The sequence below is a fragment of the Aulonocara stuartgranti genome (assembly GCF_965226115.1).
Source record: "Aulonocara stuartgranti genome assembly, chromosome: 9".
In the NCBI taxonomy this organism is placed as follows: domain Eukaryota; kingdom Metazoa; phylum Chordata; class Actinopteri; order Cichliformes; family Cichlidae; genus Aulonocara; species Aulonocara stuartgranti.
The window spans coordinates 22,955,294-22,970,351 of record NC_138960.1 but is presented as its reverse complement, the minus strand read 5'-3'; the positions used below and the strand labels follow the sequence as shown (position 1 = coordinate 22,970,351).

Genomic DNA, 15,058 nt, shown 5'->3' with positions numbered 1-15,058 from the left:
ATGCATTAAAAAAAGCACCAAAATGCTAAATTTTCCTGAAAATGTAGAGGAGAAAAAAGCAACTATAATTGATCGTACCATCCATGGCCCTAAGAGGCTGTTTTGCGGTGAGTCGGTTCGAGTCAGCCTTGAATAGCAGTTGGTCTAGATTAGGCTTTTGGGCTTTGGAGCCAAAAGCAACCCGAGTCTGTGGCTCTGTGTGGTCGTTTAAAGCTGGTCGCACGTAGCTGAGGTAGTGGAGCTTTCCTTTGGGCCACATCGCCTCGCCACCTGGACTGCCCTGCTGAGTGCCTGGTGCCCCGGAAAGAAGCCGTTCCATATGGCTGGAAAGCAGCGTGCTCTTTCCTGGGTTCTGGTTGGAGTAAGCTTTACTGAGCTTGGGATGCCTGCCCTCTCCACTCTGTGTAACGACTTTGGTGATTGGAGGCTGGCCGGCTCCTTTCTGAAGACTATAGATTGTGGTCTCCTTCCAGCCCTGCTTGGGCTTTGGCTGGCTGGGCTCTGAACGGTCATCGGATTTGATGTCTTCTTTCTACACACAACACAATATACTCAGTATACCACATTTAGACAATTGTCAATATGTCACACATTTTCACCAAGCTAGCCTATAATGGATCGGCCTGTTAGTAAGTTGTAACTATGACAGAGTGAAGAAAACTAACCTCTAAGTAATATCATCCACCAGATCCACCCTGGTCCATCTAAGAGTAGGCTTAGGCTTAGGAGTAGGGTTTGGGTGCTATTAACATTGCACCCAAACCCTACATGCAAGCAACAATGAATGGATATGTACTATTGGGTCTATAATTGGTTAGGCAAAGACACTATTTTTGTAGTTTTGCCTCTGTTCCTCGCTGTGAAACTGCTTCTCAACTGAATTTTTAGCGCCTAAAATTGTGGGACTGTGTGTAAAAATAGCTGTCATTCCTTAACATTCCTTCATCCATTTTGTGCAAAAAGTTTTGTTCAAAAAACAAAAAACTTAAAGTCTACCTCCTGAGCCACAGCCACCCCATAGTGGAAGGGAAAATAATTAACGCCTTATGTGAAGGTGCCTCTTTGTCAGCTGTGTCAAATACCTAAAAGCATCCTTGTGCTGAGAGGCGCTAACAGGGTAAATTATCCAGAATTATTTATTGTACAAGCTGAAAAAGTTTTTCAAACTGAAAAACTTTAAGGAGACAAAACTGGATAGCCTGCAGCAGACAAACTATAACTTCCAAATGTCGGCTGTAGGGTTATATATTTCTCGAAGTTAAGCTAAAGCTAAGACCATGTAGCTTTTTAAGGTTAAAGATGGATAATAACAAGCTTTAAGCAATATTTCTGTAGGGCTGTATGTAATTAGAAAAGTGTCTTTTTAATGCTAGTTATGTGTTAGCTTAACTAGCATTATCTTCGTACTAGCTAACCTACACACTGGGAGTTAAAATAGTGCTTAGACATAAAGAATTATAAATCTTTTCATCTTGCTAAAAGTATTATTAGCTTTAGCCCTTAATGTATGGAGTATGATGATTTGAAGCCATGTCACTATGCTATCACTGTTAGCATGCTTAAATACAAGCTTGTGAAACTGCTAGCATGGCTGTAGAGTTTGTTGCGACATATCAGTCATATGATAAGTATAACCTAGTATTTTTTTCTTTGTGACAACATTGAAATGGGTTGTACTGGGTCAGCATTGTTGTGACAGGCTTCAGTATAAAAAGAGAAGCAACCTTAGCTCGACGAGACGGAACAGGATATGAATGTGGAATCCAGATCAAAGACAACTGCTCTTGGAAATTGCATTATGGAAATCATAGATGAGATAGTGTCACTCAAAGAGTAATTTCATGCATTTCCACAGCACACAACAAACTTTAAAAAATATAACCCCTCTATCTGAGAGGTAGCAGCAATGCCTTATCTAAAGAGAGAGAGAAAACTGAGTCATCTGATTTAAAAGTTCGTCATATGAGTATATATTTGACACATGATGAATAATGTATTTACATTAAAATGATACAAAGATGTTTAGAGGCATTTTAACCATTTGGTATTGTAGCTGTTATTAATATTGGCACCAAAATGTGTGATTGTGCTCTAAGAGAGGAAGAAAAATAATTCCTCTCGTGTGAATCATAAGAGCCCACACTTCAATTCAGCATACAGTATATCCATTCCACTGAACAGCATCATTATCCATGTTGCTTTTGCACTAATACTAGCTATCTCCCTTGCCATTTTCCGTCCTTCAAATGTATATAGAGAAAATGTCAGTCTTTCCAACCCCGCCGTACTGAGAGGTTATAATGGCATTAGCACAGCAAGATGGGGGCTGCTCTGCCATTCATGCTAACCATGTTTGCCTTTTTCCATCACACCACACAACAAAGGAGCTCATTTCATCAATAAGGAAGGTCCTGAACTCTTCAACTTTGCATTATGGCTGCACTGACACAGCAGCAGGAAGCAGCTCGGCTATGAAGGATGCGGAGCACATTTCACACAAAGCCCGGGTTCCACCCGAAATATAAGGACTGAATAATGTAAAGAGGTGATGGAAGATCTTTGTATAAAAAGGCTCCCAGCTCAGTGGGAGAGGAAGCGAAGACAGAAAGCAAGAAACAAAGGCAAAGTAAAGACAAGAGGGCGACCCCAGCAGAAGGAGAATACTGACACTTTGTCAAAAGAAGTGGGAAGAGGCCCTTCTATAATTTAGCCAAGAATATGTGACGCTTTATGTTTACTTGGACGATATGGATTCCTAAATCCTAACCTTAATGTTGCACCTACTTTTACATGAGCCATTAAAGCATATTTCAGTTTAGTATGTCCCTGCCATAAAGTTGAAGGACTAGATTGAAACACATTAAATGGCAGACAACCTGACCTTTAGTCCTGACACTACTTCCTTCTTCATCATTTTTCAATCATTTAGATCCAGTTGCTTCTTAAATGCCTTTCCCACCATACGTTATCAACCTGTCATGTAAGGTTCTGCAAAATGTTACAATTAACTTTAACATTATCCTACCACAAGCCTTTTTTCAGCCCTTCTGCTTTTTTGGGTCATTTTTATGTGTTTGTTACTGTTCATTTCACTTAGATGCCCAGCGGCTCCTACACATTTACTCAGTGCTGGATTCTCACTTGAATATTGGCCACCTCATGTTGGACTCCAGGTTGTCCATCTATTTCAGCCCGAGGCAGGAAGCCCAGTCCCGTCAGGTACTTATGAAGGTTTCTAGTCAACTCATCTTGTCCAGGCCTCAGTTTCCTGTCTCTGGAGCTGCTGTAGGTGGTCAGGAGGCTTGGAGGGGTGGCTTGATGGTGGAGGGGGATGTTTTTCAATTTCGAGAGCTCTCTGGAGATGACCTGCTGAGTGATGTCATCCTGCCATGTCAAACCTGTAGAAAAAAAAAGAAAAAGAAAAAAGAAGTAATATTAAAATATGATAGTTTTATTATATTGTTGCTTACACTGTTCTGCTGTTCAGCACGGAGAACTATTCAACTGTACAAGACTTCAGAGAAAGTGTTATACTGTAGTTCTCTCAGCATTGCAGAGTAAACATTATGGTACAAAACAGCAAGGATAAAGGATGAAAGAACAGAGGAAGTCCAAAATTATGACAAGCTAAACTGAAGACATGACTACACGTGCACACATGTAGGGACACATGTCTGCACATACATGTACGGACACGCACACACACATATGCGCGCACAGCACAGCCCATCAACAAGCACGGGGAGAATGTCACACAGTGGCCTGACGCCGTGCCAACATCCTTGCTAATTGCCAACACATAGTTGGGATGCAGAACTCCTGGGCAGGGGCAAAGCACAGTGGTGCCAAGACCAGATGGAGCTACCCAAGCAAAAAAGATACCCAAAACATGGCCCCATTCCCAATGAGCCAAGAGACACAGGATTCCACTGGCGGAGAGCGACGAAACACCAACCATATTATATTTTAAAAACAAGAACACACAGACGACATGGCGATTGCAGAGTAAGAGTGTTTTACAATGAGAATCAATTAATTGCTGCCACACAGCTAACTTTTTTTTTTACCAGACTCTAAAGAGGTTTCTACCTAAAGAATCCAATGCTGCTCTTGGGTTTAATAAGGAAACAGACTGTGAAGTAGAAATCTGTGAAGGAATGAGCGTTTCAACACTGCAGAATGTCTTCATTAGCCGGGTTTCTCACCCATACACGCTGGATATTCTCATAGATATTCATAAGCACCAGATGAGGATCTGAGCAATGCAGAGTAGCTACAGATGCCTCTAGTCATTCTTGGCAGCAGTGAATGGAGCACAAAGCAGCGTATGTTGTCACTGTTCTGGAACGCAGCTCAGCCATCCATCCGTACAACAATGACAGTTAACTACCCATGGCTTACGCAGTGTGGTGTATACTTGCTATATATTACAGTGGTGATCATCATTTATGCCATCATCAGCGGGCAATGGGAGGATCGGGCCTGGCTTCAGCCCTAAAGGATCCATATGGCACCTGCAGTTTACTGTAGCCGGTTAAATAGGTTCAAGTGGTAAATGCGTAATGGCGCCGCAACAGGATGAGGCCGGCTTCATCGACTGTGACACCTCTATCCCCTCTGTCTCCTGGGGAATGCGTTCATTTCCATACATACCAATGTTTTGTCTGCGTGCGATGGGCCCCACTTGAGGAAAAAAGTATGCCGGCACAAATTACAGAATCAAAATGAGCCATTTTATAAAAGAAAAAAAGTCAGGGAGAAAAGTGGTGGGGCCTTTACGGTTGGGCTCCTCTCAATCAACCTCTCCGCTGATTATCCTGGCACTGAGGAGCTAAATGTCATGCAAATTCATCTGTAAGTCCAGAGAAAGAGCAGGTTCCATCATCAAGTGCTGCCGCTTTTCGCCTGTTAAGGATAGCATCCCGTCTCAGGCAAATGCCTCAGTTAATTAACGCCTTGCCATTAGTGCAACAGCTTTCAAACAAGCAAGATATTTCTGTTGGCCTCCTGTCTGTTTTCTGTGTGACAGAGGGAGAGGGAGTGTGTGGGGGGCTCCTAAATATTCAAAGCCTATTAGATGGGATCCTGTCTACATGACTTGTTGTTTCATGTGGTGTTTTTTTGAAATGCAGATTTTTCCCTTTCCTTCACTTCTTTGCACTAACTGATTTAAAGGCATTCATGGAAAAGAGCTTGAATTACTTAGCAGCAAGTTCTGTTTAATTAGTCGAAATGTGAAATGTGTCAATCTGAATTTGACAAGTGCATTAAATCAATGTAGGCTCTGTTATATGAATGCACATGCTGTATGAGTGCCATTTGTAACATACTGCTGCATTTGCTGTGGGGTTCATGTTAGTACTCAGAACTCAGTACTCTCACACCTCAATAAATAAAATTTAATGAAAGCGTAAAAGCTCCAGCCCCACCTAGATTTAGCTATTCTCGTCCCAGTTAAATGCTAATATATGTTTATATGGTGCATAGAACATCTACAGTACAAGAGTGCAAAGACGTGTAGTTAAACTGGAGCAAATAATTTGCTCTGAGTCAAAGCCTGCAGCAGAAAGTAGCCAGAGTCACACTGAATGATTGAGTAGATCCCCCGTGTTTTCCTTATAACAACTCCAGTTTTCATGCAGCACATTAGCCTGTAAGTGTATCTTTTCTCCCCGCTGCTATCTAGCTAGGCTGTGAAGGAACAGACAGAGTGGAACATGGTGAACAACAACAGCAGTTTTAGTTGCTTGTTTGTCAAGGAAAGCAGGTTTGCGCAGGATCCGAAGCAGGACCACGAGTAACCTGTTGTTTCCGTACCGCTGGAGGGACACGATGTCAGTTTATGGTCACTGAGTCTCCCTGACCGATGATTCTTGTCAATAGAACTAATGCAACTGTCACAGTGCATCATCTTATTTGACTTGTCTGTATGAGACTATGTGCTGCTCTACAGAGGGTCACGAAATCAATCAACTTTAGGTTACTGCAGTTTGATATGCTCCATCAACTTTATGTTACCAGTCTTGCATTCTGACATAATTCTTTCTGATGTTTAACTTGTGGCGCTCGAAAGCATAAAAACTGATCTGGACCTAGTATGAACTGTACTCACCTTCTAGGAGCACAACTGCTTGCTAAGTCCCTCCTCCTCCATAGCTACGGTTGCTATGTCTGTAAATGAATGAGGTAAACGTAGAGCTACACTCGCTCTAGCCAGGGCTAGTAGCTCGCTATCGACACTGAGCTTCTAGCATCTTCAGGAATTTCGGTAGACTCAGGCAGAGATTGTTTAAAAGACCCAGGTATGAGTTGCAGTCAAAATTTTTGTAACAGCACCTTTAATAACAAAGCAAAACCTTCTCCGCCCTTCAAGGTCCTGTGCTCCTTGGAGAACTCCTCCTTTGTTCTTTAGCTAGCTCCTTGGTCCAGTTTTGGCCTCACTTGCACATGTGCGCGTATTCATAATACCATGGCCTACAAACTTGTATCAACTTTTATGTTAAACTAACCCATGTTTTATGCCACGGATTATCGTAGGTGATGATAGCTGGGCCTTGGGACAGAAAGCAAACAGAAGTCATGAAGAATGAGCATCAGGTAAGGAGCACAACCAGGAGATTGCTTGTTGTTTTTCCCAGATTAAATGGATTCCCCCACCATTACACTGGCAATGTGGACATCTCAAAACATCTGAGTACAAACGACCTGAACTTCGACGCATTTGTGCGCCCGCTCACAGCATAGTTAAAAGGCATGAGTTTTTCTGGCCACAGCAACACAGTCATCACCCACCATCTGCTCTACTGCCCAGATTTGGCTCTCTACAACGTCTTCCTCCTTTCCAAAATATAACTGAAATTTCAGCATTGGAGGAGATGTGGATTACAAAAGCAGTATATGTGGCGAGGGCAGAAGCACTGCGAGCAGTGTAGCGGTTAATGGGGAAATTATGGTCCAGTGATGGTAGCGCGTGGGCAGATAGATGGGCAGTTTTGGACTGCCTATCTGTCTGCAGTGGTTGAAAACTCCTCTCTGTAGACTCTCCGCAGACAAATACCTTTGTAAACGACAGGACACATCTGCAGTGGCATAAATCAGGCATCAAAAGCAGACGACCACAAAAGAGATAGTGGTCAAGTTTATGGGTTGAGTTCTAGAAGTTGTCCGATGCACCTAATTTTGCTAATTTATCTCTCTTAACTTCTCCTGGGAGAACTCTCTCTGTGACCTTACCTTCAGTTCATCTGCTTTGTTAGCCACTCCCATCACCCGGTGAAACAGAGACCAGAGGAGAGGACAGAATATAACATGACACAAAAAACACAGGAGAACCCACTGCCCTCCACAAAGTAGGGAAAGCACTGCTGTGATTGGAAAATTGCTGTTCCAGTGAGGGCTTTAGAGAACGGTCAATTAAATACTTCATCATTTGAATATATTGAACATCAAATTCAAATCGCTGCAGTAACTGAATTAGCTCCTGTGTGTATAGTCACACAATCCAAGGCTACAGCAGCACACATATTTAGCAGAGCCGTAATGATCCCAAAGCTGTTTGACAGCAGTCTAGCTATATGAAATGTGTAGGAAGACTGCAGCTGTGCACGGTGAATACTAACTAAGCTTTAGATGACGTGTAATATAAAAGTCATTTGCAGCTGGATGACAGCGTCTTGCATTCAAGAGGTATTGTGGTGAAAATTTAATACCAGACAATGTGCTCTGCCAATGGGGGCACATCCAGACAACCCAAGCCCTTTTGTACAAGGGTCAGTTTCTATTGATCTGAATGACATTGGTGTTGTGCATTGAGCAGAGATTGTGTGATTTCTACCTGCAAGATAAAGAGGATTGTAAATCGATTCCATTGATGTTTTTTTTCCTCCCCTTCATCTCTTCAATTTGGGTTACAGTACAATGGTCTCTATAACCCCGTCTAGCCTCAAAAAGGGTCCCCGATGTCTCAAAGATGACACTTCAATAGCTGTTGAGCTGATAAGAATAACGTGCCACCGAGCATTAACAGTGCATTGTGGACTCATCCGAAGATAATGCTTCGTGTCTGTGGATGTAATTCTACGAGACAGAATGGGCGAGCATGTTTCAAAGTGATGATGTCATGTTTGTGGTGTCGGGAGTCTTAAAATACAAGGTCACCGAAGAAGTCTCATAATGAAAACCATCTGAAGAGTTAAACACCTCTTAAAACAGAGCAGAAAAAAAAAAACATTTACACACCGGATCTCTTCTCATCCACCTCGCTCTCATTTGTTTATTTCTAAGCAGTAATTAGAATAAATGTGTGGTCTCGCCTAGCTTAATATTCATCACTCCATTTTCTCCCTCTTTTTTTTCTTTCTTTTTTTGATTTTCTCTGGCCGGCTGCTTACTCTTAATGATTTTCAACACTGGTTTACGCCTGTTAAAAGATATTAAGCTCAGAGTGGCCTGCAAAGCCAATTACGCTTGGAGGGCTGAGCGGCCGGTCACGGTCTGTGTTAAAGGTGTCTACTGCCCCCTGGTGGGTCATAGCTGCAGTTACAAACATGTATTTTCTTGGTACCTATTCATTTTAACGAGTTTATAATGAACGTTCCCGTCTATGCTGAATTGTAGACATGTTTCCTCTTTTTGCATGTTCATCTGACCTGCTGTGCACACGCTCAGGCATTTAATTGGATGTAATTAATTAGGAACGTACTGCCTGAACATGTTGTGTCTACATTTATACTTATAATGAGTACCAAATTACATATTTGCTTCCAGGAAACATGCTATTAAATTATTAAATCACAGGCCCATGAAATGAAATACTATCGTTTGCTTCATATTTTCCATTGTACACAGAATTTAAGCTATTTTTTCCCCTCTGATTCATGCTTCCTAATTAGCGCTGGCGTTCACACTGTATCAGCAAGAGAAGACTTTGTTCCCCACAACTAGTATAAGACATGAATATCAATTTTCCCACATTAGATGCACTGATTATACAAAATCCAAAGGAATGGTGGCATGTCTCCATGTTAGGAAACAAGAAACAGATATTTGCAATTCCTACTGATTTCCATCTAAATTAGATGCACATATAGTTAGTTCTTATGTAATATATCTCTGAAGATGTATAGCCATGAAAAAAATATATATATAAAAAAAATCACTGCCAGCTGCCAGTGAGTGAGCAGTACACACTGTCTGAAGTGATTACACTGCACACCTCACAGCCTTTCATCCACAAAATTAGCTTTAAATGTCTGAGCGGCATACGTGCTGGTCTGATTGGCTGCCAGAGTTAGGCGATGGGGGCACAACAATAGCCTGATATGAGTCAAATGACCTGTTCTAGCTCTCTGGTGGTACGCTGCGCCTAGCCAAAGAGACAGCTTGGCTTATTTGGCTTGCGTTGCACCATGGCAGTTGACAGGCATTTGCTGCGACTGATGCCGAAGAGACAAAAAGAAAGTTGGACAAAGATGGACAGGCTGTTTGTACCTCTGTGAGCCAGTTTCTGGAGGAGGATCCTGAGACGTTGCAGAGCAGACGAAGAAATATCATACGTGTGCAGGTCTGCACCAGCCAGTTCTTGGCACCTTCCAAACACTCCATCTACAGAGGAAAATGGTGAAAACAGGTTCATGAGTGTTTTTTCTTTTTACAGCTTAAAGTGAGAAACAAACGCACACACACAATTTTACAGCCCCTTTTTTGTGGCTTTGATGATGTAAAGGTGAAATGTTATATTTATGTGAGGCACCTGCCGTGCCTCATACCTCTGATTTCCTGTTTTTGGGGAGCTAATAGCTGACATTTTTTCCTCCGACAGCACCACGATAAGCCGGCGTTCATGGCAGGAAGGACTTTATCGGGAACCCCAGTAATCTCCCTATCAGCAGGCCTCCTGCCTCACTCAATACAAGTTGCTAGGCAACCCACGCTACAGAGCCCCTATCAGCCCCATAATTCAATGGATGGTGTAGACCTCTGAAAGATGCCGAGGCTCCGGGGGTCAGGAGGGAGTGTGTAGATGCAAGGCCTAGAATATAAATGACCCGTGTTGTCACCTTCTCTCAGCTTGGAAGATAAATCCATGCGTCTTGTTTGCTAAACTCACTAAATGAAAGTCTAAGAAGATCTCTGGAGATGAATCCTGCAGTTTCAATCTGAGCTACTTCCTCCACGAGCGTGCACTCATATGTGTGCAATCATCTATGCTGCCACGTGAGAGTATGTGTAAGGGATGCCGCTGTGATTAGCTGTGATTTAATGATGTGAATCAGCACTTGGCCATGCACCACAGCTTCCCATTAATTAGCCCCAAGATGTCGGACAATGACAGCAAACATCAATGCTATGAGTGATATTTAATGACACATCGGGAAACAAAGAATACGCAAAAACTGATGTCCACTACATACTGCAACTTTCTGCCTAGGGTTCTGAAAACAGACAAGTGCAAATCAAACGATTTATGATATATTTTTCAATCACAGACGGTAGTCAGAAGTTTCCTTAGCTTTTTCTTTTTCCAGGGTGGAATAATTGTACATTTAATGACTTTAGAAACAAGAACTGGGTGCACAAATTTGAATTTATTTTGGATTTCCTGTAACCTACACTGGGACACATATGGTCAGACGAGACAAAGATTGAGCTACTGTACGCAGGAAACAGAAGAAATCACAAGAAATCATTAAAAGCCGAAATGACCATGATCAGTGGATGTCTCTCTGCATTAAGAGTGAAACATCTCTTTTGGAGATCAAGCTTAATGTTAATTCAGGTAAATAAGTTATGCTCAGGTGCAATCATTTGATACCGTTCTACACGTCCAATTAGCAATCCAGTCTTATATGAGGCTCAATATTTTGAGCTGTATGGGCCTGTCTGAAGTTACTGCATAACTGCAAGCCACTTTACAACCCACCTCCAGTCTATAACCTCCTTTTCACTTCTTTTCATGCCTTCTCTGGCTTAATCAGATGTTTAGTATTCTGTGTCGGTTCTCCCGACTCCGTCTTTCTCCATATACAAGTGGATAGTGATTGGGTGTGTCCTACAGCACAGCCATACCACCAAATATAAATGGCTGCAAATGGAAACAGCAGTTTTCTTTTGGCTACAGTGATTCTGCGTGAAAGATAATAATGTGATGTCTAACGATGCTCTAAATTGAATTCTTAGTTTTAACGAGATGCGGGTGTGTCCCTCTCCAGCTTCCCCCCCCCTCTTCCCTGTGAATCATTAAATGACAGCTCTGTACAGGAATAAGCCTGTGGGAGGAGGTGAATTAGCATAGACAGCACGGTGCAACGCTCCGGAGTTATTTCGAGAACTCCAACGGCGCAGAGGAAAACTTCCCACCTACAGACTCAGATCATCACAGACGTGTGTGCATCACAGAACGTCAACTGTCTCCTTCCTCTTTGCCAACATTCCCTCTTCTTTTTTTTTTCCGGGTGTCGCAGTTGATATGATCCCAAAATAAGAGTGTTTTGTGATATATTTTACACTATCAGTGACTATTATGTAAGAAATAAAGGGAGGCTGGTGACATAACAAGTGACGGAAAACTGTTCAATGTTTGATGCTCTGCATCCTTCACTGGTTTCCATAGTGATGGCACATGTTACTTCCTTCTCTGTTGTCAGGGACATTCCCGATGGCAACCAGATATGAAAACACACACACACACACACTGTGATTTAGTGCATTAAATATAGAAGTCAGGTGTTTAACAACAAAGAAATCCTTGTTTGGCAAATATAACAGTTGACTGGTCTATCGAGGTGGTGCCGAGCCATTCAGAGCCACATGCACAATGAATCACAAAGCATTATCCTGTCACTTTAGTGAGTATATTTACAATATTGAGGAGATCAAAACAAGCAGGAATGGTTATTGTAGCTGACAGCTTGGAGGAAAACACATTTTTCTTTCCTTCTATTTTTTTGACAGATAAAAACAACATTTTAATTCCAGGCCTGGAGGTTCCCAGCATGTGTTTGGTATGCAGAGGGTTGACACGTGGGAATCAGTCAAACGGCAAAATAATTTTCCTAAAATATGTCACTATGAGTGGAACAGATCTATGAATGTCCGAACCGTCCAGCTGAAGTCTATTTGCAGTGATTTTCTGATCATCTCCTGCGAGGCTTAAGGGAGCATTAAGCTGACGATACATCAGTATGTGCTGTCTTGCAGTGGCAAGACTGCAGCGCAATTAAAGCTCAATCAAGTCCAATCCATAATACATAAAGTAGGTCACAGAATCAATCAATTGATCAGCCCTCAAATGCACCATCCCATAAATCAGTGATGTTCAAGAGAAGCTGTGACTGGATAAGCAGCACGTTGGCAGGAATAAAGAAGATTTTCAGCTGAAAAAGGTAAAGCGCTCTAAATCCAGGCACGTCTCTCCTCTCGCTGTGACAGACAGAGAGACGCCCGGCTGCTGCTAAAGCTATTTAAACTGTGAAAGCTAATGCTCTTGGATAACATGAGGAAACACTAAAGCTGACAGTCAGCAAAGCATTTCCAAAAGACTACATTCAGAAGATGAGGCAGACGGACCCAGGAGACAAATTAAGATTTATTGGAACAGGTGTATTAGCGCCGCAACTCATGTTATGAAAATAAATAGACTCAGATCAACGCACCGAGTCCGGCCAGATGTAGTCTGCAAATAAGGAACAATGTATGGGAACAAAAGCTAAAGTGATCAGGATATGATTAATGAAGTGTTTACAGGTTATTCTGGGCTTCCTGTGTGGCAGTTGTGGCTTTGAAATGATAATTATATTTATGCATGCTCTGTAATGCACATGGAAATACAGAAATGAATAAAGATAAATCAGACTTTCAGATCAAAATATACCGCCTGTTGAATATGGCTGTGGGGCATAAATCATCTCTATTATTACATTTTTCCTTCCCCTGAAGAGCTCGCGTCTTTTGTTAAACCCGCTGTAGCATCTTTTGATACTTACAGTTACTTTACTCTGCACTTCATACATGATTATTCCTGGATTTGCCTCCTGAGCTCTGGCGCTCTTTCTCTGTCCTTGCAGATTTTTTTTTGTATTGTTTTGATATGATGGATTTTGTAGTGGTTACTTAAGGTGTTTATGCTGCAGTTGCACTTGTTGCTGATCAATAGAAGCATCACCTAAATAGCTTAAATCTGAAATAAAGTCTGGATGTTTCAGACAATATTGGCCCGAGTGGAGGAAAGATAACCGCCAATCGATACCACACTGTTGGTTAAGTGTTTAATAGTGTGCCCCGAGGGAAACATGTAGCACTTATCCGCTGTACTTTAGCCTAGCTTGTGATAGCAGTAAGCCACAGACTTTGGAGAGCTGCATCAAATTAAAATGCATTTCCCGGGTAATCATATATGCTTTTAGAACAACGTCTAGAAAAGCATTCCCTGAAGACGAGGGTAAAGATTTGAAGCATTGCATTAAAAATGAGACATGACGGCAGGAAGTCAGATGGTATGTGTAAGGATATTAAATGATCTACCTAATCTACAGTTCATGAAGCATCTTTGTTCAAAATCAAAATCAAAAAAGACGGGAAGATTAGCTAGTGAGCATGCTGATACCTGTCGCAGTCTTTTATTATATCATATTTTTACAAACAATTAAAAAAAAATTAAAGTCTCATCACATATTAGCTCATTCTCGCTAGCTACAGTTAATAAAATCTGCAAGGAAGCAGTTAATTGTGATTTTAGCTGACAAATTAATGTTAAATTATAAAATATTGTCATGCTAAAGCTCAGTGTGATCAAAGAAAGCGTAGCTGAAACGTTTAGACAATCATTTGCACCAGTGGTTTAGGTTTGGCTTAAAAGGGGGTGAATATGTTGCTATGGATGCGGTAAATTTTGGGTCTTATGTTCGTGATGAATAGAGATTGATTAGTAAAGAGCTGTTTTCATGCTTTTGAGTGCAAAAATAAGAATGTGTTTTCATAAGCACTGAAAACGATAGTCAGTCACATATAAAATGATGCAACCCTTCCCTGCCCTCAGCCACCCTGCATGGCAACAAGCCGGGTGAAGAACGGTTGGCCCAGCCCAGAATAAACCAGGTTACTCCTTCGGGGACCTGAGGAAGAGTTGATGTGGCAGACCTAGTTACTCCCACACATCATGTGTCTGTGCAGTAGATGCTGCTCATCAGGAGTCCAATGGAGAATGACAGAGCAAGACTGAGTGTGCCGATGAAGCAACTAAATAATGTTTCATTACTTGCATATTAGGTACAACATTAATCTAACATTAGTCTTTTTTGCCTGTATATATTTTCCTACAGTGAACAAGCACAGCGCAGTAATTGCATTTCGGTTGGAGACGGATTCTGTGAGCACGGCAAAATAAATAAATAAAAGCTAAAATGAAAATACGACTAGAGGCCAATCTTGCATGGGGATCACACCGGCTACATGCTGACGCTCTAGCCTGTGAGTACCCAGTTTATTACTAAACTGTTACGTGATAAGATGAGTACTCGGTACCCGTGGGCTGAATTTGGTCTTCATTTTGAACTCACACGCCGGTCACAAATCTGTCCACTTCCATACAAACAAACACACGAACACCTGCCAAAGTACTCAAAAACATATTTAGATGTTCCTGCCTCGAGGTGCCTCAAGGATCATATTACATTCTTCATGAGTCTTCATGTTCTTATGTATCCACACTAAGACACTCTTGTCTACCTCGGGGTATTTTATTGTGAAGGTGTCAGCAGTTTTTTTTCTATTTTTCTTCCTTTTAGCAAAGCAGGCCGTGTAATTAAAGGGTTTTTTTTTAATATATTATTTTCTGTACTCTCTGCTTTTTCCCCATTTCCTCTGAAACTGGGTTAATATGGAAATCAAGGAGGAGGTCTCCCAATTTGTGCTAACTTCCAAAGTCTACCCACTCCCTCTCAATAGAAGATAATCCCAACCCTTTAAAACACACACACACACACACACACACACACACACACACACACACACACACACACACATCTCAGAACAGTGTTTCAGCATTTCTAGAAATAACTTT

At 41.8% G+C, this 15,058-nt stretch overlaps 1 protein-coding gene across 3 annotated transcripts in view; it reads right to left on the bottom strand.

Moving 5' to 3' along the window:
* ptprn2 (protein tyrosine phosphatase receptor type N2) overlaps positions 1–15,058 on the bottom strand; it is a 147,665-nt gene that overhangs the window by 109,626 nt on the left and 22,981 nt on the right. For 2 of the 3 annotated variants that reach the window (XM_082546246.1, XM_082546248.1), the window contains exons 3-5: positions 9,490–9,603; positions 3,142–3,398; positions 79–532 (exon numbers count right to left, since the gene is read on the bottom strand). In XM_082546246.1, coding sequence (XP_082402372.1) covers positions 79–532; positions 3,142–3,398; positions 9,490–9,603 — 825 coding nt within the window. The remainder of the gene's footprint in view (positions 1–78; positions 533–3,141; positions 3,399–9,489; positions 9,604–15,058) is intronic. The other variant, XM_082546247.1, reaches the window with a different exon arrangement.